The sequence below is a fragment of the Pogoniulus pusillus genome, chromosome 13, assembly GCF_015220805.1.
Source record: "Pogoniulus pusillus isolate bPogPus1 chromosome 13, bPogPus1.pri, whole genome shotgun sequence".
In the NCBI taxonomy this organism is placed as follows: domain Eukaryota; kingdom Metazoa; phylum Chordata; class Aves; order Piciformes; family Lybiidae; genus Pogoniulus; species Pogoniulus pusillus.
This window is the reverse complement of record NC_087276.1, coordinates 16,913,393-16,939,396: the sequence shown is the minus strand read 5'-3', so window position 1 is coordinate 16,939,396 and position 26,004 is coordinate 16,913,393. Positions and strand designations below refer to the sequence as shown.

The 26,004-nt window shown below is 53.9% G+C and overlaps 2 protein-coding genes across 6 annotated transcripts in view; both read left to right on the top strand.

The window, feature by feature from the left end:
- The window catches only part of ANKS3 (ankyrin repeat and sterile alpha motif domain containing 3), a 30,806-nt gene extending 29,714 nt beyond the window's left edge, over positions 1-1,092 (top strand). The window contains exon 17 of the mRNA XM_064153184.1: positions 1,026-1,092. The gene's annotated coding sequence lies outside the window, so the exon portion shown is untranslated. The remainder of the gene's footprint in view (positions 1-1,025) is intronic.
- The window catches only part of CLUAP1 (clusterin associated protein 1), a 29,072-nt gene that overhangs the window by 185 nt on the left and 2,883 nt on the right, over positions 1-26,004 (top strand). For 2 of the 5 annotated variants that reach the window (XM_064153189.1, XM_064153185.1), the window contains exons 1-10: positions 266-373; positions 1,026-1,137; positions 3,693-3,777; positions 6,372-6,551; positions 7,510-7,605; positions 11,254-11,337; positions 12,428-12,561; positions 13,752-13,893; positions 20,874-20,946; positions 24,836-24,943. In XM_064153189.1, coding sequence (XP_064009259.1) covers positions 352-373; positions 1,026-1,137; positions 3,693-3,777; positions 6,372-6,551; positions 7,510-7,605; positions 11,254-11,337; positions 12,428-12,561; positions 13,752-13,893; positions 20,874-20,946; positions 24,836-24,943 — 1,036 coding nt within the window. In that variant the 5' untranslated portion in view covers positions 266-351. Of the gene's footprint in view, positions 1-265; positions 374-565; positions 597-1,025; positions 1,138-3,692; positions 3,778-6,371; positions 6,552-7,509; positions 7,606-11,253; positions 11,338-12,427; positions 12,562-13,751; positions 13,894-20,873; positions 20,947-24,835; positions 24,944-26,004 lie in introns of those variants that run through there. The other 3 variants (XM_064153188.1, XM_064153187.1, XM_064153186.1) reach the window with 2 other exon arrangements.

The following is a 26,004-nucleotide window of genomic DNA, read 5'->3' as shown; positions in this document are numbered from 1 at the left end:
CTGAGCAATGCTCCGCAAGAGCTAAAGCAGCTCTGGGGGGCATGACGCCCAGACGGTCCCAGCTCTGGCCGGCGGGGTGGGGACAGTCCGCCCCTCGTGGGCAACCCCTCTCCAGCAGCCCCCGCCCCTGCCGAGCAGGGGCAGCCCGGGCAGCCCACACTGCCGCTGGCTCTCGGGAGTGACTGCCCCGAACAGAAGCGGGGTTGAAGCGATGCCTGCGTGCCGGAGCTTCGCTTTCCGCACAAGTTTGGCCCCGCCGCCGCGCCGTGGGGCGGTTGCCGTGGAGACGAGCGGCGCGGCCTGGGCAGGCGGCGGCGGCTGCAGGCACTCGCGGCCCGGCCCGGCCCGGGGATGTCGTTCCGCGACCTTAGGAGTGAGTGAGCAGAGCAGAGCAGCCCTGCCGAGGAGCGGGCGGGGTCCGGGGCAGAGGGCGTGAGGCGGGACGGGAAGCGGCAGCCCTGTCTAGCCCCGGTCTCAGCCCCACTGGAGCCCCCGGGCTCGCCGGGACGCTGGCTGGGTGCCTCAGGGGCCAGGCGGGTGCCGCTTTGTTCCGGAGTCTGCCCTGTAGTGCCAGTTAGAGATGCAGGAGACAGAGGGTGAGGGGCGCTGGGGGCCTCGCCGGTGCCTCGGCTGAGGGCTGCGGGACAGCCTGCTGCGGGGCTGAGGCCTTTGTTTGGGCTTCTTAGGCTTTTAGCTGCGCTGAAGTGGGCACAACGAAGGCAGAGGAGTGAGGTGCAGCGCCCGGGCGTGGCGCCGGCCGCCGCCATCTGCAGATAACCGCATTTAAGCAGGGGGGTTGGCAGAGAGAAGCTGTTCGACAGTGGCTCTGCCTACTCGCTCTCCGTTTGGCTCAGTCGCGTTTTCACCCCGGGGCGTTTCTGTTGCGGTGATGTCACTTCGTTAATCGGGAGTGCTTCTAGCAGCCCTTGGAACGGCCTTACCTAGCGGCAGGCAAACAGGCTGCTGTGGGCACCGCAGCCCTTGCTAATGCCCACGTTGGCTGTGTACTTGTGCTTCTTTTCCAGACTTCACTGAGATGATGAGGGCCCTGGGCTATCCCCGCCTCATATCCATGGAGAACTTCCACACCCCAAACTTCAACCTTGTGTCAGAAGTGCTGCTCTGGCTAGTGAGAAGGTGAGTGATTAGGCCAGCAGATGTTGGGGTGATGCTTTGCTGTGTGCTTGGAGCTGATGTTTTGGCATGAAACTGCCTTCAGAAGGTGAAATAGGAACGTAATGATAATTGCTCCTTGTCTGAGGTCTGCTGTTCTACGTATCAGAAAGAAGAATCATAGAATCAACCAGGATGGAAGAGACCTCCAAGCTCACCCAGCCCAACCTAGCACTCAGCCCTATCCAGTCAACTAGACCATGGCACTGAGTGCCTCTTCCAGGCTTTGCTTCAACACCTCCAGGGATAGCAACTCCACCACCTCCCTGGGCAGCCCATTCCAATGCCAATCACTCTCTGTGCAGAACTTCCTCCTAACATCCAGCCTAGACCTTCCCTGGCACAACTTGAGACTGTGTCCCCTTGTTCTGTTGCTGGTTGCCTAAGACACCAGGCTGGCTACAGCCTCCCTTCAGGTAGTCGTAGACAGCAATGAGGTCTGCCTTGGGCCTCCTCCAGGCTGCACACCCCCATCTCCCTCAGCCTCTCCTCACAGGGCTGTGCTCCAGGCCCCTCACCAGCTTCATCGGCCTTGTCTGGACACGTTCCAGTATCCCAACATCTCTCTGGAACTGGGGAGCAGAGGGTTAATTTAGTTAGCCTCAAAGAATAAAAATGTGGTTTAGACTCACAGAATTATTGGAAGAAACATTTAAGATCATCAAGTCCCACCTGGCTCTGCCAGAGCACCACTGAACTATGGTCCCTCAGCTGCTCCTCACCAGGCTCTTCCCCAGCTTGTCTGCCCTTTTCTGGACCTGCTCCAACCCCTCAATGTACTTCTTGGAGTGAGTGGCCCAAAAGTGAACCAGGTGCAGCTTTGCCACTCAGCTGCTACTACCACAGCTGCTGCTGCTGGTGAGTTGCTCAAGCAGACAGTGCAGTGGCCCAGGCCTGGCAGAGATGACACCCTGAGGTTGGAGGTGCTTATTCAGAGGCAGTGTCTCTTTCAGATCATCTACAGACTGTTACATTCAGCCTGTAATATCTGACCTTGCACCCCAAACAGGAGGATAGGCAGTGACAGCTTACCAAGATCCAGTTAGTTTGTTGGTCCTGATGATCCTTGAGGGCCCTTCCAACTTGGATTTCTATGATTCTGTGTTTCTTACCTTGCTGCTACAACTTGTTGGTTCAGGCTGGCATTGTCTGCCATCCATGCCATGTTTAACAAACAATAACTGATGCAGTACTGATCTGCTAGTACCCAGTTACAGTTTTATATCCCCTTAACCCACTGACCTTGGTTAAACATTTATGAAACTTGAGGTGCTAATGCATCATCCTCTTTCTCCCATGGGAGTGAAAAAGCAACTTCATTTTTCAAGCTGCACATTAGGGAGAAGATTGCAGCTGAAACATGGCAGTGACCATTTGCCTGATTGCTGAGTTTTGGCCTGGATTCATAATTAGTATCCATTAAGCTTAATTACTAAGTAGTGAGGAATATGCTGAGTGATGTTGAAATAGTAATGAAGAGGAGGCTCTGAGGTGACCTCATTGTGGCCTTTCAGTGTCTGAAGGGGGCCTACAAAAAATCTGGGGAAGGACTTTTCAGGATATCAGGGAGTGACAGGACTAGGGGGAATGGAGCAAAGCTGGAGGTGGGTAGGTTCAGGCTGGATGTGAGGAGGAAGTTCTTCACCATGAGAGTGGTGAGAGCCTGGAATGGGTTGCCCAGGGGAGGTGGTTCAGGCCCCATGGCTGGAGGTGTTTACGGCCAGGCTGGATGAGGCTGGGGGCAGCCTGATCTAGGGTAGGGTGTCCCTGCCCATGGCATGAGGTTGGAACTAGATGATCCTTATGGTCCCTTCCAACCCTGTGTGGTTCTATGAAACCCACACACAATTACTTGGATTAAGTTACCTAAATGGTCTTTGAGATACAGGTGTGGCACTGAGCCTCTGAAGTGCTGCTTGTTTGCCACTTGTGTGTTAAAACATGCCTCAGCACCCCCCTGGCCTGCAGCAGTGAAAGAACAGAGCAGTGGAAAGCAACCAAAAATGTCTTTCTCTAATGAACCTGAGCACTTCTGAAAGCTTAAGCTATGTTCTAAGATTACTGACAATCTTCAGCCCTGGAAGTGCTTTGTGCCCAGCCCATCTCCTGCATGCTGGCATCTTTTGCTGCTGTGGATCAGAATTGCTGCTGACACAGGCAGTCAGCTCTTACAGCTCTGAGAAGCCTTTTCCTTGCACTGCAGAGAGGCCACCTTGCACCTGCCCTGCCCCTTCAAACATGAGTGCAAAGTGAAGACCTTTTTTGCCTCTTTAAGTGCTGAAAGGCTCAAAGGCCTTCATGAGACTGGGGTTTTACTTTTCTTCCTTGGTAGCTGTAGGCTGGTGACTGTTCCCTTTGGGATTCCTGCATTTCCCCTTGGGTTTCCTGCTGTCCAGTTTGGGCTTCCTGCATATCCCCTTGGGTTTCCTGACCTTCCTTCTGGGATTCCTGCTGTTCTCTGCAGTGCACAGGTTATCTCTGGTCAGAAGAGATAAGGCTTCATCTGCCTTTCTCTGCAGGTATGAGCCCCAGACTGACATCCCTCCTGATGTGGAGACAGAGCAGGACAGAGTCTTCTTCATTAAGGCAGTGGCACAGTTCATGGTAAGTCAGCCTGGACAGTGGTGCTCAAGCATGTTGGAATGCTGCTTCCATATTAGCTTGGAAGTTTTCTGTCCTAAGATCTTACAAATCCCTCACCATGAATGCCTGAGAACATGTTGTGTGCTGGAGTTGTATCATGTGCTGGAGCTCTCTTGTGTGTCTGCTGCTGTTAGAAACTTGAGAAGGCTGAGATGTGGTGTTCCTCATTCTTAAAGTGTGACCAGCAGAATGAGGGAGGGGATTCTTTCCCTTTTGCTCTGCTCAGACCCCACCTGCAGCACTGCCTCTAGTTCTGGTGCCCCAGCACAAGAAGGACCTGGAGCTGCTGGAGAGGGTGCAGAGGAAGCCACAAAGATGATCAGAGGCTGGAGAACCTCTGCAGGGGGACAGGGTGTGCGAGTTGGGGCTGCTGTAAGGTCTCTCTGCAGCCTTCTCCTCTCCAGGCAGAACACCTCCAACTCTCCCAGCCTGGCCTGACAGAAGAGCTTCCACCCTGCCAGCACTGCTGTGGTTTTCTCTAACCCTGCTGCAGCAGGTCCCTGTCTGTGCTGTGCTGAGCACTCAGGAGCTGCCCCAGCACTGCAGGAAGTCTTGGCAGGCACAGCAGAGGGGCAGAATCCCCTCCCTGCCCCTGCTGCCCACGCTGCTGGGGATCAGCCCAGGACAGGGTAGTTTGAGAACTAACCAAATAGCTCCTTCTTGGACCCAAAGTCCCAGGTCTGCAGAGTTGTCTTTGTGCTTTTTTGCTTTGCCCACTCTGCTGGTCTGTGTGGCTCAGCATTTGGCTCTTGCTTGAGCCCACTTAGACCCAAATGTGAGGTAGGCTGCAGCAGAAAGCCTCTGAGGAGTCCAGCCCTGTAGAAATACCTTTATAGAACCCCACCTAGCAGAGTCAAAAGCAGTTGTTTGTCAAGAGGTGATGGAAGGAGCAGTGGTTGTGGTGCCTGCTAATAACCATCCTGGTGAACATTGCATGTTCCACTCTCAATTCAGCCTGTCGAAATGCAGAGCCTCTGTCTGCTTTAATACCCAGAGACCATCCTGAGCATTAAACAGGGCAGAGAGATGAGAGCAAGCCTCATGGCTCCTGTCAAGGCTGCACAGGAAAGCAGGCACAGTGTCTGGTCCAGGCCAGGACTCTGCAGCTTCCCAGCCCAGCACCCTGCTGGGAGCTCTGCCCTGGGCTCTTGCTGCATTCCCCTCACGCTCACAGCCTTTGGCTCTCTGACAGTAATGAAGCAGATATGAAAGTCAAGCAAACTTTCAGGCTGTTGCTGCCATTCCTGCAGTGTGTTTCCAGTTCTCTTTTCTATTGTCCAGTAACAGTCTGATCCTCAGAGCAGATTTTAATCGGATTTTAAGGCTGGTTACACTTAGAGTTCCCCAAGCATGACTGCAATCTGAAAACCAGACCCACTTTTCTGTGTATTTCCCCCTCTTTTTAAGTAGTCTTTGCATGAAGAAAAACCCAAAACCAAACCCCCAAACTCCAACATTTATTTTTCTCCTTTTACTAGACATTGATTTTCTTTTCTCTCTTGGGGTTGAATGGAACTGAAATTGGAATTCCTGGCTTTGACAGTGTGGTTATGATGTGGTGCTTTGGCCTGCTTTGGGTATGGGATGTTTAACAGCTGTTGTTAATGTGATCAGCTGCTCCCCTTAAACTTCCATGTCTGCTTCTCTACAATTAGTTTTTCTACATTCCTTCTACAGAAGGGGAAGGGAGGAGAGCAGATTTGGCTTCCCATTTTATGTATCAGAGGTCACACTAGTCAAAAGGAAGTAATTAGAGTTTTTGTACCCTAAGTCTCATATTGCTCCAGGTTGGGGACAGCAATGAGCCCTTGTGGCCAACAAAGCACATGGTCTCTGTGGGGCAGTGACAAGACCTTGCACTTGGCCTTGTTGAACCTCCTGAGATTCTCTCAGCCCAGCTCTCCAGTCTGAAGTTTGGTGTTGACTCCTTGTGGCCCTCCCTTTATAATGCAGCCCTGTGAGGAGTTTGCAGAGCAGTTGTGTCCTGCCTGTGCCAGCAGTGCCATTTCTGTTGTGACTTTGTGCTCTTCTTTATAATTCTGAAATCTAAAGAAGTCTGGCATGGTTCTGATGGCAAAGGACTAAAATCACTGATATCATAGCAGGGAGCCATTGGAGAGAGGCAGTGGAATGTTCTGAGTACTCTGCTGGGGGAGAAGAGAGTTCAAAGAGGATAATTGATCGTCTTGTAACTCGTTAAGAGGGACCCTCACCTCTCTCCAGCACCACCCCAGGGCCTGGGCACCACTTATACTCCACTTACACTTAATTTGAAGTTGGAAGTGCTGCACAGGGGTTTGCTGATCTCCGTGCAGGGAAGAATTATGGCAAGTTGGAGTTCTGTCATTGTGGTAATTACCTGCCAGTGTTCCAGCCCACAGAACGTGGCCATGCTGCAGGAAGAGCTGTGCTGGGAACACCAGAGGTGCCACGAGGCAAGCCTGAGGCCCCAAACACAGCATGGTGCCCCCAGGAGAGCTTTGGGGAGAAGTGTGATGAGGTAAATGAGAGGTTTGTTCTCTGTAATGCAGTGAACTCGTTCTTCCTTCCCACAGGCTACCAAAGCTCACATCAGGCTCAACACTAAGAAGCTGTACCAGGCAGATGGCTACGCGGTGAAGGAGCTGCTGAAGGTCACCTCCGTGCTCTACAGTGCCATGGGCACCAAGGGGGTGGAACGGGCAGAGCTGAGCGAGGAGGACAGCAGCAAGTTCAAGTTTGACCTTGGCTCAAAAGTAAGGAAGCAGCTTGGGAACAAGGCACAGAGCCTCTCTCAGCTGTCAGATGTGGCTGCATCTAGGCAGGGCTCATGGAGGGCAGGAGCCCTTCCAAGATTTCAGTAGCTGTCACTCCTGAGACAGGCTCGGGTGCAGTATTTCAGAGCTTTGCAGTTTGTAAAGACTCTCTTTGATTGCCAGCAGCACTTAATCTGTCCTTTTCTTGTCTGGAGAGAGCTTTTCAAAAGAGAGAAAAGACAGTCAGGTCTGTTCTGGGTAGGAACTGGACTCATGCTGCATGAAGTGTCCATACAGGCTGAGAGAGTTGGGGCTGTTCAGCCTGGAGAAGAGAAGGCTCCAGGAAGACCTTGGAGCTGGACTTCAGTATCTGCAGGGGCTGCAAGCAGGCTGCATAGGGACTGTTCCCAAGGGCCTGCAGGGACAGGGGCAGGGCAGTGGTTTGAAGTGAGAGCACAGCAGATTGATATTGGATGTTAGGAACAAGTTCTGCAGCAGGAGGCTGCTGGAACTCTGCAACAGGTTGCTCAGGAAGGAGGTTGAGGCTTGGAGATCCTCAGGGTGAGGCTGGACTAGGCTGTGTTCAAGGCTGGGGAGATGTCTCTGCTGTCTGCAGGGGACTGGACTAGGTAAGCCTTGGAGGTCCCTTCCAAGCCAACCCATTCAGTGATTCTGTGAAGTTGCTCACTGGAATCAGTGAGCCTGGTTCTGACAAGGTCTAGCTGAGGCAGCAAGCAGACATCTTCCACTAGAGCAAGTTGCTCAGAGCCTTGTCCAGCCTCACCTTCAATCTAAATCTGCTCCGCTTTCTTTTCAAACCATTGCCCAGTACTTTGCCTTCAGTGCTGCAGCAGAGTTGTGGCCACTGCTGCCTGCCTGTGCACTTTGAACACCTAAGCCTCCTCAGTTTTCCCTGGAGAGCTTCTTTTGTTGTTTAGTTCTGTTCCTGTGTTTGCAGATAGCTGACCTGAAGGCAGCCAGGCAGCTTGCCTCTGAAATCACCTCCAGAGGAGCAAGCCTCTACGACTTACTGGGCAAAGAAGTTGAGTTGAGGGTAAGTACATGTTGGAGAGTGTCTAAGAACTTGTGTGCCCTGGGGGCTGCAAAGAAAAAAGGTGACAAAGGCATCACTGGTTCTTAATGGTTGTCTGTGAGTGCTCTGTGCTGGCAGGGATGGCTCTGGCAGCAGCAGGCTGCAGCTGGGTCAGGCCAAGCCCAGGCACCAATCCAGGTTCGGTGCTGAGTGGGCTGAGAATAGCTCTGAATAAAAAGCCTTGGGGGTGTTGGTTGCTGAGCAGCTCCCAGGAGCCAGCAGTGCCCTCATGCAGCCCAGCAGGCAGCTGTGTGCTGGCTGCAGCCAGAGCAGTGTGGGCAGCAGGGCAGGGAAGGGGACTGTGCCCCTGGACTCCTGCCTCTAGGTCTGGTGTCCCCAGCAGAAGGACTCAGAGCTGCTGGAGTGTGGTCAGAGGAGGCCACAAGGATGATTCCAAGTGTGGAAGGTTGGAGATTCACTCTGAGGAGAGCCAAAAGTGTTCAGATCCAGCTGTGGAACTGACCTGGGATCAGTTACAGCAAACTGCTGATGGTACCAGACTGGCAGGGGTGACTGATGTCCCTCAGGCTGTGCTGCCATCCAGCCAGACCTGGCCAGCTGGGCAGAGGGAACTTCATGAAGCTCAACAAGGCTAAGTGTGGAGTCCTGCAGCTGGGCAGCTCCCTGCACCAGCACAGACAAGGAGGTGACCTGCTGGAGAGTAGCTCCACAGAGAGGGACCTGAGAGTGCTGGTTGGTAATGAGCAGTCCATGGGACAGCAGTGTGCCCTGCTGGCCAGGAGAGCCGATGGGATACTTGGATGCATTAAGAAGAGTGTGGCCAGCAAGCCCAGGGAGGTTCTTCTGCCCCTCTACTCAGCCCTGGTTAGCTCATGTCTAGAGTACTGTGTCCAGTTCAGGGCTCCTCAGTTCAAGAGAGACAGGGATATACTGGAAAGAGCTATAAGGATGCTGAAGCATCTCTCAGGAGGAACGGCTGAGAGCCCTGGGGCTGTTTAGTCTGGAGAGGAGAAGGCTGAGAGGGGACCTGATCCATGTCTACAAATGGCTGAGGGGTGGCTGTCAGGAGCCAGGCCCTTAGCAGTGATACCCAGGGACAGGACAAGGGGCAATGGACATGAACTCAATCACAGGAAATTTCACCTCCATGTGAGAACAGTCTTTGTCTCTGGGAAGGTGCTGGAAGCCTGGAGCAGGCTGCCCAGAGAGGTGGTAGAGTCTCTGGAGAGCTTCCAGCCCCGCCTGGATGCCTTCCTGTGTCACCTGCCCTAAGTGGCCCTGCTCTGGCAGGAGGGTTGGATTCGATCTCTGGAGGTCCCTTCCAACCCCAGCATCCTGTGACTCTAAAGAGCTGTCCCTAAGGGCACTGAGCAGGGCACTGCTCTCTTCATGGGCAGCCTGTTGATGACAGACTCCTGCCTGCCTGCTCCTGTGGCTCTTTCTGCAGAGGCAGAGCTGCTGCGAGTGCCTGTGGCATTATTCACTGCTCTTTGAAAGTTAACCTCAGCAAGTGATGTGATTTGTAATGCTCCAAATGTTTTCCACCTGCCAAATGTTGGCCCCATGTAGGAGGCACAGTCTGGGGAGGCTCTAAACTCATTTCTTCTCGTTTCCTGGGCTTTAGGTCTAGAGCTGCCACACACTCCTGATTTCTGCTGGGAATCTGTCACTTAAAATTGCCACAACTCTGCAGAATCAACCTGGGTTGCTTCAGTTTTCCTGCTTATAACCAGAACCTGAACTATCAGCTCAGAGGAAAAGGGCTGATTGCAAAGGGAAAGCCAAAAGCAAACCTCAGAGCTGTATGATGTGGTTGAGTCAATCCTACTGTGTGTCCTAGAGGACTCTAAGTGGACCCATGGCCGTGTGCTGCCTGCATTTTACACCTGGGGATGTGTTCTGGGTAAGAATTGGGGTTTCAGTGAACTTCCCTGGGGCGTGCAGCGTGAAGACATTGCCCCAGCTGTAGATTGCTGAGTGGCATTGTCCTCCCTGCAGCTTGAGGAGCAGTGCAGTGCAGGCTCTGGCAGACAGGTGCCAGAGTGGAATTCTTGTAGCTCAGCTCAGTTCTAGGCTGTTGTGAAAAGTCATTCCCCTTGGGCTGGGGAGAAAATCACATTTGAAGGAGCCTTTGTGTGCCACAGCATTGCTCAGAGCCTGTGTGAGCCTGCAAGAAGTTCCACTTAGCTGGGCTCCATCAGCACTGACTTCTGCAGGCCTGGGGAGGTTTGGGTTGCTCACCAATTCCCAACTTGCCTTCATGATCCATGGACAGAGAGATGGAGAACCTCTGCTGCGGGGAGTGGCTGAATGAATTGTAGCTGTGCAGCCTGGAGAAGAGAAGGCTCCAGGCAGACCTCAGAGCAGCCTTCCAGTACCTGCGGGGGACCTGCAGGCAGGCTGGGAAGGGACTGTTCAGAAGGGCCTGAGGCGACAGGCCAAGGGCAATGGTTTGGAAGTGGAGCCTGGTCCCAGGCTGCCCAGAGAGGCTGTGGCCGCCTCCTTGCTGGGGGTGTTGAAGGCCAGGCTGGATAAGGTCTTGAGCAGCTGAGTCTAGCTGAGAAGTGTCCCTGGGCATAGCAGGGGGTGGAGCAGATGAGCTCTGAGGTCCCTTCCAGCCCAAGCCATGCTGCCATAAAGCAGTCACCTAACTTGTTCCTCCTTCCAATTGGCTTTGTCCACAGTGAGACTCAATACTTGAAGGTCTGAACCCTGCCATGCAGCAGCCAAATCTGCAGGCAGGGAGGATCAGTAACACCAACCAAGGCCTCTTGTGTGCCTTCCTCTGCTTTCCTTAAGAGTTGTCAGCTTTAGTGCATCAAAGCCAATTTTACACTTGGCTTCCCCCATTTGTAATTAGCATTACTCATGTGAGATTCTGGCCAGGGAGCTCTTGGACAGGCAGCAGGTAACCAGTGTTGAGCAGCTCTCTGCTCTGGCACTCCCTTATCTTCTCAAGCTGTGATCACCAGGCCAAGTCCTGAACTGTTCTGCTTCTTACCACCTCTGGCCTGCATAACTGTGTCTGTATTTTCCTCCTCTCCCAAGAGCTCTGCCTTTCATAGTTAAAGGAGGCCTTGAGCAGCTGAGTCTAGCTGAGAGGTGTCCCTGGGCATGGCAGGGGGTTGGAGCAGATGAGCTCTGAGGTCCCTTCCAGCCTGAGCCACGCTGTGAATGCCTGCTCAGAGAAGTTGTTCATGTCCCTTCCCTGGAAATGTTCAGACCTTGTGCAACCTGCTCCAGTGGGAGGTATCCCTGCCCAAGGCAGGGGGTTGGAACTAGATGACCTTTCAGGTCCCTTCCAACCCAAGCCACTTATGATTCTGTGCTGTGTTGTATCCCTTGCTCAACGTGGACCCAGCAGGGCAGGTGCCACAATCAGCATTCAGGGAGAGCTGCAGTTCAGGCAGCAGCATTTGTCTTGTCTTGAAAAGATGCTTTAATTGCTCAGTGTTAATCTCAGCCTCACTTAACTGACTTATTCATCATCTCCTGGTCTTTGAATCATCTCAGCCTTGGTGGGTAAACACTAAACCCTGCTCTGTTTATTATGCAGCTGATCACAGAGTCGCTTGACCACCCTGAGTTCTGCATGTGTTAGTTCCTTTGTGTCATGTTTAAATGTCTTGCTGTCATTTTCTTTCATAGGAAGCAAGAGCTGAATCTATTGCCAGACCTTTGGAGATAAATGAGGCTGAGAAGGTGGTGAAAATTGCCATTGACTCTGTTCTGGTAAGCAAAATGTAACTCAGCTAATTGCAAAAGTCTCATTCCCTGCTCTTTTCATCAACAGCTTTGGGGTGAAGCGTAGCAGAGAGCCCTTGGCCTTCCCTGGCTGCACCAGGCAGGTGGTAACAGCTCCTGTGAACTTCAGCTAGTGGCCAGCACAGGCTTTGGGCTGTCAGCAATGGAGTGGTTTGGGAGTTCTCCTCCCCACACCAGTATTCACCAGACTAGCTCAGCCAGCTGGAAGTTAGGGATGAAGCTATGTTGTACAGTGTGGCACAATCTGCAAGCATATATACACAGTCTAGACAGAGACTTACAACCCTCTACAATCATACACAGGTTAACACTGCTGCAGATATCCAAACCCCCTCCCAAACAGCAGAACTGCCCAGCAGGGCTCTGAACTAACTCCCCTCCTTCTCACTCCTCTCAGAAGGCTTACATGCAGGAGTGAGATGCTAGATAAGGGTTAAAAGGAGAATGATTAGATTGAGTTACACAGGTCCAGGCAAAGGAGTTAATGAAGCAAGCTGCAGCCAGACAGAGACTGATAATCTTTGTTTTGGCTATTTGTATCTCTAAGGAAAACCAAAGGTGATGTCGGTTGGACACCAGAAGGGGGACTGCTCAGAAGGGCCTGTGAGGATATGCTGAGGTCAGTGGTTTGGAACTGGAGCAGGGCAGAGTTAGGTTGGACACCAGAAGGAAGCTCTGCACACTGAGGGTGGGGAGAGACTGGCACAGGCTGCCCAGGGAGGTGGTGAGGCCATCCCTGGAAACATCTCTGCTGTGTCCCTGTGCAGCCTGCTCTGGTTGGAGGTGTCCCTGCTGCCTGCAGGGTTAAATAGGATGACCTTTGAGGGTCCTTTCCAACCTGATGCTCTCTGTGACTGTTCTAAATCTGTCCAGTTAATTCAGTAGCCTGACCACATGGAACTTTTCCATGTTCACTGTCTACCCAGCTTTTGCTGCTCATGGTTAGGATCTGGTTTGGTGCTGTGAGGCATCAGATTCGACAGAGCAGGGCTCAGCAGGTGAGCGCCACCTCTGGATACTGCAGCTCAACCATGGCTTCACCTTCCTGCCCTTTTAGGAACAAGTCCAAAAGACCAAGGACATGTTGAATAATGTGGCTTTGGATGAAGCCAGCTTGGAAGCCAAGATTGAAAAACGAAAAGTGGAACTGGAAAGAAGCCAGAAGAGGCTGGAGACTCTGCAGAGCGTGCGGTGAGGGCCCCCGAGGAGAGCTGGCAGGGCTGGGGGGAGCTGGGCTCTTAGTGCCTAGAGCTACCATCAGGCAAAGGGCAAGGTCCTGCACTGAGGCTGGGGCAATCCTCATTGTCAGTCCAGGCTGGGAGGTGATGAGGTTGAGAGCAGCCCTGCAGACAAGGGCCTGTGGGTGCTGGTGGGGGAGAAGCTGGACAGGAGACAGCAGTGGGCACTGGCAGCACAGAAGGCCAAGGGCAGCCTGGGCTGCATCCAAAGCAGTGTGGGCAGAGATGGAGAGAGGGGATCCTGCCCCTCTGCTCTGCTCTGATCTGAGGAGACCTCGCTGCAGGGTTGGGGCCAGCTGTGGGACCCCCAGTACAAGAGAGACCTGGAGCTGCTGGAGAGGGTCCAGGAGGCCACAAAGATGCTCAGAAGCTGCAGAACCTCTGCTATGGGGACAGGCTGGGAAGGTTTGGGCTGTTCAGCCTGGAGAAGAGAAGGCTCATGGGAGACCTTAGAGCTGCATTTCAGTATGTGCAGGGGACAGGCTGGGGAGGGACTGTTAAGTTAGGTTGGACACCAGGAGGAAGCTGTGCACAGTGAGGGTGGGGAGAGACTGGCACAAGCTGTCCTCGGGTGCATCTTGAGGCTGTTTTCTCTTGTCCCGTCCTTCATTCCTTGGGAGAAGAGACCAACACTCACCTGGCTCCAACCTCATTTCAGGGAGGGTCTCCCTTGAGCCTCAGCCATGAAGCATGACCCAGCAATGGTGCCCTTTGGGGTGCAGTGTGAGGACATCATCAGTCATCCTGGTGGTGCTGAGTATGATTGCACTGCTCCGAGCAGATCCAGCTGCAGCACAGGTGATTTGCCAGCCCTGCTGCAGCTGAGCTCTTGGGCTGGGGGACAGCAGGAGAATTAACTCAGATTTCCCTGCTAAAGGTGTCAGAATGGTACCTGTCTGCCTGCTGGGAAGCAGGAGGTCGTGATGCACAAGAACCTGTCTTTGCTGGGTGTAATCTTTGCAGAGTTGTTCAATGAGCTTTTTTTTTTGTCTCCTGCTTTCAGGCTTTGAAGTTCTGTGAGACCTTCACAGCAAAAAGTCCTTTCAGCTCAGTGCTGTAGACAGAGAAACGAGGCTGCAAAAGCAGAAGTGTTTCTTTCAGAGCTCTGCATGGCCCTGAGCAGTTTGTGCTTGTTCTCTCTAGCCCTGCCTTCATGGATGAGTATGAGAAGGTTGAGGAGCAGCTGCAGAAGCAGTACAGCAGTTACCTGGAGAAGTTCCGCAACCTGACCTACCTGGAGCAGCTGCTGGAGAACGACCGCCAGACAGAGCAGGAGATGCTTGAGGTCAGCCCAGAAATGCCCTGCAGGCCTCTGCATCCTCTGCTCTTTGGCCTTGCAGCACAACATGTCTCTTAGAATCATTCAGCTACAGAGCAGCTGAGGCTGGCAGAGCTCATGGAGCTCCTCCAGTCCAGCCACTCACCCACAGCTCACAGTCCCAGCACTGCTGCTCAGCCACTGCCACCAAACCACCTCCCTCAGCACCACAGCCACACAGCTTTAAACCTCCAAGGCTGGGGACTTCACCACCTCCCTGGGGAGCCTGGGCCAGTGCCTGAGAACTCCTCGTGGGAAGAAATTATTCCTTATGGCCAACCTAAACCTGCCCTGGGGCAACTTTGAGGCCATCTCCTCTTGTCCCATCACTTGTTCCTTGAGAGCAGAGCCCAGCTTCCACCTGGCTGCAGCCTCCTCTCAAGGAGCTGTAGAGAGCAATGAGCTCTGCCCTCATCCTCTTCTTCTCCAGGCTCAACACACCCAGCTTCTTCAGCTGCTCCTCCCCAGCCCTCTTCTCCAGACACTTCCCCAGCTTGGTTGCCTTTCTCTGGCCCTGCTCCAGCCTTTCAATGTCCATCTCAGAGTGAGGGGCCCAAAGCTGGCCTCAGTATTTGAGGTGTGGCCTCTGCAATGCCCTTCACCAGTATACAGAGGCACAGTCCTATCCCTAGACCTGCTGGCCACACCGTTGCTGATCCAGGCCAGGCTGCCAGTGGCCTTCTTGGCCACCTCCTGCCGCATCCTCAGCCTAGCACAAATCAACATCCCCAGGCACTTCTCCATGGAGCAGCTCTGCAGCCACTCTGCCCCAAGCCTCTAATGCTGCAGGGGGTTGTTGTGGCCCAAGTGCAGCACTCAGGCCTTGTTGAGCCTTATCCCCTTGGCCTCAGCCTGGGCAGCTCCCTCTGTACTGCCCATGCTACATACTCCCCTGCAGGTGCTGGTTGTGGAGCCAGCTCTGAGTGCCTGGCAGCTGTGGCAGCCCAGCAAGGCTGTGCCTGGACAACTACTGCAGCACAGCCTCAGCTTTGGACTCAGTGGAGTGGTGCCCATTTGTGGCCTCTGGCTTCTTCTGTCTTGTTCTCAGTTGATGCTTTTTGTTCACCAGGGATGTTTTCAGCATTGTTAATCTTTCTCTTGCCTCATACAATGGGCTTAGGCCTGACTTTTCTTGTCTGCCAACGACTGCTGTGTGAGGCTTTCTCAGCACAAGGCTCCTCCTGCCCTCCCAGTTGTTCTCTTCGATGAGAGCAGTGCACACATTGGACATGCTGGAATCTTCCTTCAGGTGGACTTCAGTTTGCTCCAGCAGCAATTAACCCTTCTCTGTTGCTTTTCCGACCTGTGGCCGTTGAGTGCCACCTCCTCGTTTGGATCCTGCAGCATGCTCTCACTCCTTGTTGTCCTCTGTCTGTTTATTGCCCTGCAGCACTTTGAACCCCTTTGATTCAGCTTCCCCGGGCTCTCTGTTTTCTGGTTTTTCATCCTCCTCAGTCATTACCAGCTGTACCTTTTGTTCTTCACAGAAAACATCTCCCCTGGGACCTTAACACGGGTGATGTGCAGTGAGTGAAGCCAGGTTTGCTCTGCCCGCACAGGCTGCCTTTCATATGCAGATTAGGCTTTCATCGGTCCCGCTCCTGGCAGCGGTGCAGGAGAGCTGTGCACGGTGTTCCTGCCGGCTGGCTCTGGCTGCAGCCTGGTTTGCGTCTGCCGTGTCTGTGTGTGCCTGCTGATGTCAAACCAGAGCAGTTTGGCCCCAGGATTTTTAGGCTTCTCCTTTGAAACATTCCTGCCCGTGCTCAGGCGTTACAAAAACTTACGCTCTAGGCTTAGGCTGCAGATAAGGCTCAGCTCCTTTCCAGTTCCCCTTCTCCTGTGACCTCTCTTGCCCTCCTGAGGGAGCTTTCCATGAAGACTTGTCCGTCTGTGGAAGCCTCTCCTTTGGTGTTCTGGAGCCCTGGGTCCAGTCCTGGGCTCCCCAGCTCAGGAGAGACAGAACTGCTGGAGAGAGTCCAGGGCAGGCTGCAAAGCTGCTGAGGGGCCTGGAGCAGCTCTGGGAGGAGCAAAGGCTGAGAGCCCTGGGGCTGAGAGCCTGCAGAAGAGCAGCCCCAGAGGGAAGCTGAGCAATGCTCAGCAAGAGCTAAAGGAGCTGTGGGGGGCAAGAGGCTGAGGCCAGGCTCTTGTCAGTGGTGCCTGGGGACAGGAGAAGGGGCAAGGGGCACAAAGTGGCAGTCAGGAGGTTCCATCTGAGCAGGAGGAGAAAGTTGTTTGTTGTGAGGGTGCTGGAGGCCTGGAGCAGGCTGTCCAGAGAGGCTGTGGAGTGTCCTTGTGTGGAGAGCTTCCAAGGGCTGCTGGGCACTGTGCTGCTGGGCAAGCTGCTGTGGGTGCCCTGCTTTGGCAGGAGTTTGGGCTGGGTGATCTCCAGAGGTCCCTTCCCACCCCACCCTGCAGGCACTCTGGGATTTGTGTAATTCAAACCCGTGGGGTTTTCACAGAACTTGTGGTAGCTTTTCTTTTTAGCTCAGTGGTTTATGCTGTGTCAGAAATGAGAGATGATTTGCTGGGTGATCTCCTGAGGTCCCTGCTGACCCCCACCACGCTGGGACTCTGGAATTCTTTGACTTGTTAATTAACTTCCCTTTTAATCACTACTATCTCTTAGGTGTTATTCCATATCCTTCTAATCTACAGGCAGCTTGGTATTTCCAGCTGTCTAGTTTTAGAATGTTCTGGTTCTTTTTCCACCTCTTTTGCTGAAAAACAAACTAAAGTCAGTCCTCAGTTACAGCAGAATCCTGAAATGCAGCCTAACCTGTGAGCTCTGCTCTCTGTTCTGACACCAGTGAGATTTCATACCAAAAGCAGAGGTGAGCCAGCTGAAGCTGCTTGTGAATGGTGATGAGCTGGAGCACTGCTCCCAGGGGCTTTGTGAATGGAGGAGATGAAGACAAAGCCTTTGTCATTCAGGGCTGCAGCCCTGTTGGGTTCCTTTCTCTCCTTTTTGTGAGACCCCTGGCAACCTGCTCACCGGCTTTGGCCTCTCATGGCCTGGGCTAAGCAGGCTGCAGAATGACAGAGCAGGAAAGCTGGTGGCAACCAAGTGTGGTTTGGCTCTGCACATTCCTCTCACTTGCTCTGTGCTGTAGCTGTTGGAAGGTATCAGGAGTGGGAGCACTGGGATGGGTTAATGCTCCCAGCAAGATGCCCGCTGGGCTGAGCTGGGCTGGCTGTCAGGTCATCCAGAGGTTTGTGCTGAACCTGTGCAGTTACACCCTAGAAACACAGCATGGGTGGAAAGGACCTTCAGTATCATCCAGTTCTACTCCCCAGGCATGGGCAGGGACACCTCCCACCAGCCCAGCTTGCTCAAGCCCTCACCCAGCCTGATCTTGAACACTTCCAGGCAGGGGACATCCACAGCCTCCCTGGGCAGCCTGTGCCAGTGTCTCCTCACCCTCACTGTATAGAATTTCTTCCTCCTTTCCACTCTCAGTCTCCCCTCTCCCAGCTCAAAGCCGTTGTCCCTCGGCCTGTCACTCCTGGCTCTTGTGCGAAGTCCCTCCCCAGCTCTCCTGCAGCCCCTTCAGGTACTGCAAGGCTGCTCTGAGCTCTCTGTTTGGGAAGAGCAGAAGTTAACAAGTAGGGGGAGCAGAGGGTACATTTGAAAGTTGTTCTTCAGAACGGAAGAGAGGAGCATGGGGATGAAGAAGATGAAGCTGAGTATTTAAAGCTGCCTGGGATCCTCACAGTAGCAATACTGCAAAGCTGCTTGGGATCCTCTTTGTGGCAGCAATACTCAGGCCTGCTGTGGTTAGAGAGGAGGCTGAGCTGTGCCAGACTCTCAGCAGGGCTGGAGTCCAAACTCTCATTTCAAGCCTTGGGGAGGTGTCAGCACCCAAAATCAGGCTCCAGGAGTTGGTAACTGAAAGAGGCTGAAGAGTCTGAGTCCCAGCTAAGCCAAGAGTGTTGCTGGTGTAGTCCTGTTCACAAACTCGTGGGGAAGCTCCCTTCTCTTTTGTTTTGGAAAAGGCTGTGCACTCAAATCCATTCCTGGTTAGTTTCTTGATCATCAGGGCAATTTCTCTGGCATCTTTCAGTTGTGATCTTCCTTTCAGGTGGTGCTTCATCACCTTTGGCTGCTAATTGGTGAAGCAAATCTCTGAGGTGTTTGTCACTGAAAAAAAAAAAGGCAATTTGCTGCAATCTGATGGTGCATCTTCTAAAGTTCATCATCTCCGTGTCAGTTTCAGAGCCAGCTGAGAAAAAGGACCAAAGATAATTGCATTTAATCCATTTTAACACTCACAGTCCAAAACAGCACTGACAATGGTTGATTTGTTTCCACCCCTGATTTGTCTTTTGTTCCACCAAACAAATCTTAATTACCTTCTGTACCAGAAGAGAGAGTGAAAGCTGTTGGCGTCAGCAGAGACAGGCGAAGGCTGCAGCAGTGTGGTGAGCTCAGTCCAGCACACCCTGTGTTTGCTCAGGGCTGAGAACTCGCTCCTGGTCCCCTTCCCTTCTCTAGCAGCCTCTGCAGGAGGAATTTGTGTCCTGATTGAGCGTCTGCAGCTGCATAAGAGAGCAATCCCCAGGGCACCGAGCTGGGAGCTGTTTCAGTAGCCTGCTGCCGTTGCACTTCCTGATTAGCAAAGTGATTTGCAGCTTGTTCCCGAGCACACAGTGTTCCTGAAGTGACATCGAGCAGCTGGAGCTCTCCAGCCTCTCTGGCTTGCAGTGCTGGTGCTTGGGGTGGGTTTTGCTGGGTCCATGTGGTGAGTGCACAGGCTCAGGGAGAAGCGCACTGCAGCTCCTGTGGTTGTCTTGAGCTTCCTGTTCACTCTTCACAGGATAGCTCAGGTTAGAAGAGGCCTCAGAGCTCATCTACTGCAACTCTCTGCCACTGGCAGGGACACCTCTCAGGATCACAGCTCACAGGATGTTAGGGTTGGAAGGGACCCAAAGAGATCATTGAATCCAGCCCTCCTGTCAGAGCAGGACCACACAATCTAGCTCAGGTCACACAGGAGCACATCCAGACAGGCCTTGAAAGTCTCTGGAGAAGGAGACTCTGGGGAGCCTGTTCCAGTGCTCTGTGACCCTTACAGTAAAGAAGTTCCCCCTTGTGTTGAGGTGGAACCTCCTGTGCTGCAGTTTACATCCATTGCTCCTTGTCCTATCCCAGGAGCAAGTGAGCAGAGCCTGTCCCCCCTCCTGACCCTCAGCCTTCATCAGGCAGTGCTCCAGTCCCCTAATCATCCTCGTAGCCCTCTCTCCAGCAGATCTCTGTCCCTCTTCATCTAGGGAGTCCCTAGGCAGGAGGCAGCCACAGCCTCCCTGGGCAGCCTGTGCCAGACTCTTACCACCCTCACACTCCACAACTTCTTCCTCAGCTCAACTATAACCCTGCTCTGCCTCAGCTCCAAACCATTCCTCCTTGTCCCATTGCTGGACACCTAGAGCACTGTGCCACCACCCAGAGCCATCTCATTAGTCACCTGAATTGGGTCACTTTCAGAGTGAGCTTTGTGCTGTCCTGATCCTCCAAATCAAACCCCAGGACAAATGTCCCCTCCAGTGGGTTAGTGAGTTGCAGCAGGGCCAGAGGAGGCCACAGGCAGGGTGCAGGCTCTGCTGTCAGGATGTTTGGCACTGAGGATGGGGAGAGCCTGTCCCAGGCTGCCCAGAGAGGTGGGAGCTGCCCCATGGCTGGCAGCACTGCAGGTCAGATTGTGTGGGGCTGTGAGCAGCCTGCTGTAGTTGAGGATGTCCCTGCTGGCTGCAGGGGGTTGAACTGGAAGACCTTCAAATCTGTGAGCCTGTGGCTCCTCCTGTGAGTGTCACCCTGACACTGTCACACACAGCAAACACAAGCAAGAGCCTTTGCTTTTACTCTTCCCTTAGCCTGTTTTCACTTTCAGGCATCTCTTTCATTCTGCTTCTGTTCTTGTGTGCTGCTGGTGGATCTCATCCATCTCTGTTCCTGTGCAGCAGCAGCAGCAGGGGTGGGTGTGCTCTGTCTTCTCAAAGAGTTCTTCTTTTGGCTCTGCCTTGTGAAGAGCTTCAGCACAGTTCATTCTTTTTGCTTCTGGTTTGAGTGTGCAATTCTCTGATGTATAAGCAGAAAGCTGTTAGAACTTTGGCTGTTCTACAAATCAGAGTCTCAGGGCTTTCAGCTTTGGGGGATGAAGTTTTGTGTGCACTCTAAATGGCTGCTGCTGAGGAGCAGCACAGGTTAATGCAGTTCACAAAGGCATTTTTACAATCAGCTGCTGCCGTGCCACGGGAACTAGGCCATGTCCCTCAGCATTTGTCTTGTCTACAGCCAGAACACGCTTGGTCTTCTTTCTGCCTGGGGCAATGAAAGCAGCTCCTTTGATCTCAACATCAGCCAGCTCAGTGCTTGGAGGTGGGTGTGCCTGTGAAGGTATCGCCAAGGCTGAAGTGCCAGCTGGATGAACAAACTTACTTTGCAGCCCAAATCTGGAGGCATTGGGCTCACCACTCACAGACTCTGCAGCTCCTTCTCTCCCAGAGAAGGTTTGTTACAACTGATGGCTGCTTGCAGGCTCTCCGAGCCATGGCAGCATTCTCTCCATGCCCTCTCATCCTACTGCAGTCATTTCAGTGCTGGTGTTTGATGGATTATTGGTTGAAAACAGTGACCAAAGGCTTCCATTCTCTACCAGCACTGACCTGGTGTTCCATGCAGGCCAGTGCCCCCACGTGCACTGTGCTGAGCTGTCAGCTGGGGTGGTTTTGAGCAGCCTGTTTTACCAGGCTGTGTGTTTTACACCCTGACTACCGTGGGCAAAGGCAGCAGCAGCTCCCAGCTTTCAGTGAACACCTTTTTGGTTCATCAGATCTTCTCAAGGCTGAAATCTCTGCTCATTGTAGCTGGGTGCCCTTGGTTGCTGCCTTGGGACTATGTACTGAGCTGCTTTTGGCAGCTGTTCTAACTGCACTGTTTGCACCTCTGACAGGAAGCAGCAAACCTGATGCACCTCATGCAGAGCAGGCTGAAGGAAGAGGAGCAGAACCTGCTCGAGAGTGGAGGTAAGTGGAAGATCTCTGCTGGGAAGAAGCACTGAGAGACCTGGGGCTGTTTAGTCTGGAGAAGGCTGAGACCTTACCAATGGAACATCTGTCTTGTGAGGAGAGCCTGAGGGAGCTGGAGCTCTGCTGCTTGGAGAAGAGAAGACTGAGAGGTGACCTCATCAATGCTTATAAAGATGTGCAGGCTGAGTGCCAGGAGGCTGGAGCCAGGCTCTGCTCAGTGATGCCCTATGCCAGCACAAGGGGCAATGGTGGAAGCTGAGGCATAGGAAGTTTCATCTAAACATGAGGAGGAATTTTTTCCCTGTGAGGGTGACAGAGCACTGGCACAGGCTGCCCAGGGAGGTGTGGAGTCTCCCTCTCTGGAGGTACTCAAACCCTGCCTGGACATGTTTTCATCTGCTCTGGGTGATCCTGCTCTGGCAGGGAGCTTGGACTGAATCAGCTTTGGAGGTGCCTTCCAGCCTCTGACATTCTGTGATGCTGTAATGTCTATAAATATCTGAGGGGTGGGGGGCAAGAGGCTCTGCTGAGTAGTGCCCAGCAGCAGGACAAGGGGTAAGGGGCAAAAACTGGCACCCAGGAGGTTCCACCTGAGCAGGAGGAGAAAGTTGTTTGTTGTGAGGGTGCTGGAGGCCTGGAGCAGGCTGCCCAGAGAGGCTGTGGAGTGTCCTTGTGTGGAGACTTTCCAGACCCACCTGGATGTGTTCCTGTGTGTCCCTGCTGTGGCAGGGAGCTTGAGTTTGATGACCTCTGGAGGTGCCTCCCAGCCCCCTCCAAACTGTGCTTCTGAGGTGGGATTGCTGCAGCACTGCTGTTAGCAGAGCAGCTGCTAAGTGCTGGCCTCTGGAGGTGTGAGCATCTGCGTAGAGCATGAAGCAGAGGGCACAGGGATAGGTGACAGGCACCAGGCTGTGTGGGAAGAAGTGGACAACAGTGACCTAGGGAAGGTGATCCCTGTCAAGTGCTCCTCTGCCTTGTCACTCTTCCCTGCAGTGCTGAGGGATGGAGACAGTGGCCCCAGAACACAGATTACTGCAGTGAGCACCATGGAGTCATGGACTGCCTTGGGCTGGAAGGAACCTTTCAAGCTGACCTAGTCCAAGCCCAGGGATGTCTGCAACTAGAGCAGGTTGCTCTGAGCCACAGGCAAGCTGAGCTGCAGTGACACCAGGCATGGGGTTAGGCTGCACTTCACTATTATCACAGCCTGTGTGGCCTCACCTGTGGCCACAGTGCTGCTGCCAGCATGCTGGCATGGCTGGGGCAGGTTGCTTTGCAAACAGGCTTGCTTGGAGGATTCCTCTCAGCTTCTGGGCAGCTCAGTAGCCTCACTGGTTTGTGCTGGTGTGCCTGGCAAAACCAGTGCCATGTCTGTCCTCAGCCTGCCACCTTGCATGGCATGGAGACTGCCTGTGTGTTGTGGTGTGGCTGGCAGACCATGACTTTCACAGCTGGCAACTCTCAGCTTCACCCCCTCTTTAAATTGTACAATCACAGAATGGGCTGGGCTGGAGGGGACCTGCAGAGCTCATCCAGCCCAACCCCTTGCACTCAGCATCCTCCACTAGAGCAGGTTGCTCACAGCCCTGTCCAGCCTCACCTTGAATATATCTTCAGGGATGAGGCCTCAGCCACCTCTCTGGGCAACCCATCCCAGTGTTTCAGTACCCCCACGGCAAAGAACTTCCTCCCAACAGCCAACCCAAATCTACTGTGATCCCAGGACTGCTCCCTAGAGGTGCTGAAGGCCAGGTTAGATGAGGCCTTCAGCAAGCTGGGCTGGTGGGAATTGTCCATGCCCATGGCAGGGAGCTTGGATGTGGATGACCAAACCATCCTGTGGTTTCTGCTGCAGGGCTGATGTTGTAAAGCCTGACAGCTGAAACCAGCAAGCCCCAGTGCCAGAGCTGCAGCTGAAGGACAGCAGTGAGTCACTGGTAGCCCCCAGAGGGGCCTGGAGCTGGCTCAGCACTGTGCCCAGCAGTATGCTCAGTGCCATCCATCTTGTGACAGGCACTTGGACCTTGTCCACAGCAGCCTGGTGGAATAATTGCAGATCTGCCTTCTAATTCCACAGGGCTTGGATGGATTCTTGGCTTTTAAGATCATTAGCAGTAGTTATGGTCACCAAAGAGGACCTCTCTGTAAGACTGAGCTGCTTGTTCCTGTGCCAGGACTCCAAATCCCAGTGGGCCTCCTGTAGCCCCTACAGATACTGGAAGGCCACTCCAAGGTCTCCTCAAAGCCTTCTCTTCTCCAGGCTGCAGAGCCCCAATTCCTGTAGCCTGTCCTCATAGCAGAGCTGCTGCAGCCCTCTGAGCATCTTGGTGGCCTCCTCTGGACTCACTCCAGCAGTTCCATGTCCTGCTTGTGCTGGGGGCTCCAGAGCTGCACACAGGACTCCAGGTGGGGTCTGAGGAGAGCAGAGCAAAGGGGCAGAATCCCCTCCCTTGCCCTGCTGCCCACACTGCTCTTGCTGCAGCCCAGCACACAGTTGCTGTCTGGGCTGCACTCACACTGCAGGCTCATGTTGAGCTTTTCATCACCCCAGACCCCCAGGTCCTGTTCCTCAGGGCTGCTCTCAGCCATTCCCCACCCAGCCTGGAGTTGTGCTTGGGACTGCACCCACCCAGGTGCAGGACTTTACACTTGGCCTTGTTGAACGCCCTGAGGTTGGCCTGGGCACAGCTCTGCAGCCTGCCCAGGTCCCTCTGGATGGATCCCTGCCCTCTAGTAAGTCGACTGTGCCACACAGCTTGGTGACAGCTGCAAAGCTGCTGAGGGTGCACTGATTCCTCTGTCTGTGTCACTGACAAAGATGTTAAACTGCACTGGTGCCAGCACTGACCCCTGAGGGAGCCACTTGGCACTGGTCTGCAGGGGGAAGTTCAGGTCTCTTCCAGTCCAGGGACTGCAGGACTGTGGGTGAGTGCCTAAGCAGGCTGGAGACTGGGGAGGAAGGAAACAAAGGCAGGTGATGGAAGCACTTGAAGAAGTTCCTGCATCTTGGGAAGCTTCCCTGACTGTCCAGGCACATTGGGTTTGGCTGTAGCTGCTTTAGTTTATCTGGAGGTGTCTCCCCGTGCTTTCTGAACCCATGAGAGATGTATTTACAAGCCTATACTTCCAAAAGGCTCTGAACACATTTTCCTCTCTACATCTGTGCTGGAGTCTGCTTCAGCCCCAGAGAGGGCATTTAGAGCAGCACCTTACCATAAAGAACCTGTTGGAACCTCCGTGGACCTGTTGAAGCAGCACAACAATGATCAGGGGAATGGAACAGCTGCCCTGTGAGGCCAGGCTGGGAGACCTGAACTTGTTCAGCTGGAGAGGAGAAGGCTCCAGAGAGACTTCCTGGTGGCCTTGCAGTGCTTCAAGGGGCCAGAAGAGAGCTGGGGACAGAGTTTTGAGCAGGGCCTGTGGTGGCAGGCCAAGGGGGGATGGTTCGTCCTGCAAGAGGGAGATTGAGAGTGGAGAGGAGGGAGAAAGGTTTGGCACTGAGGGTGGGGAGAGTCTGTCCCAGGCTGCCCATGGAGGTGGGAGCTGCCCCATGGCTGGCAGCACTGCAGGTCAGGCTATGTGGGGCTGTGAGCAGCCTGCTCTGGGTGGGGATGTCCCTGCTCAGTGCAGGGAGTTGGATTGGGGGAGCTTTGAAAGTCCCTTCCTGCCAAAGCAGTCCCTGACTCCCAAACCTGAGGTCTGTCTCAGGGCAGCTGTGTGCTGCTTTGGTGCTGCCATGCAGAATGATGCTGGCCTGGCGACTTGGCCCTTGGCTCTTCCCTCTGCTTGTCTGTAGAGCTGAGAGGGCTTCAGCAGAAGCAGAGGCTGCAGCTGCTATGAGCTGTGGGCCGAGTTGATGCTCATCAGCTGCTTCTGTTTCTTGCAGGCAGCGACGACTCGGAGGTGGAGGCTGGAGAGGAGGAAGGCTTCGGCAGCGAGGAGGAGCGGGGGCAGGGCAGGAAGCAGCGCAGGGCCACCGCAGCTCTGCTGCAAGGTACTGCAACCTCTCCTAGGCAGTGTCGCACAGGAGGGTGTGGGAGATCCTCCGAGCCCCCCAGTGGAAGGAGAGACTGTGGTTAGTCCAGGACATTGGCACTGCACGGAGCTCCTAACGGGAGAGCATCTCCTGCAGAATCACAGAGGGGTGGAGGCTGGGAGGGAGCGCTGGAGATCGTCCAGGCCAGCCCACGGAGCTGTCAGGGAGGAAATGAAGGACTGTGAACTGCAAAAGCACCGCGTGGGGAAGGTCCTTCATTGGCATTGCCCTGCAGATTCTAAATGCCTTTATATGAAGCCTTAACAAAAGTCAGACCACTTCCCTTTGATTGCATCTGCTGCCCTTTGGGGGCACAGAATGGGTTGGGTTGGAAGGCATCTTCAAGACCACCCAGTCTGATCCAGAATCTGCACTTGCATGAGAGCAGCTCTGGCCTTGAGAGCAGGCTCGGCTCTGGCCTTGAGGACTAGCTCAGCTCTGCACCTCTCCCTCTGTGCAAAAGGCCTCCTTGTCCCAGGTGAGCTGCCCTGTTTGCCCTGCAGGCTGAAGTGCTGGAGGCACCTGCAGCCCCGAGATGAATGCCAGGTACCTCAGCTTGCTTTCACCCGTCAGGCTGCACATTCCCTGGCCATTTGTCATTGCACACACCAAGAACCTGCACACCACCTCCAGCACAGGCAGTCTGCACTTAAAGTGCACTTAATAACTCAGGCAGCATGACAGGAACATTGCTTTTCCTAATTGCTGGCTTTGCCCTGACTCATTTCCAGGCGTTTCAGTCACTGCCTCTCCAAGCTCTGCATTTCCATTTTCCCAGGGCTGGCAGTGGCAGGTGGGGTGGCCACAGCAGCCTGCACAGCTGTGCTCACTGCAGGGTGGGCAGTGGAAATGAGTCCCCTTTGCAGAACTGTGCCTGCATGGGGGCAGTCCACACTGCCAGGACTTTCCAGCCTCTGGACAGCAATCACCTGAGTGCTTCAGCTCTGATGTTGGTGTTCAGAGCCCTTTTGTCCTGTTCAGACTATAGAGACTGTTTCAGCAAGGTGACAGAAGCAGCT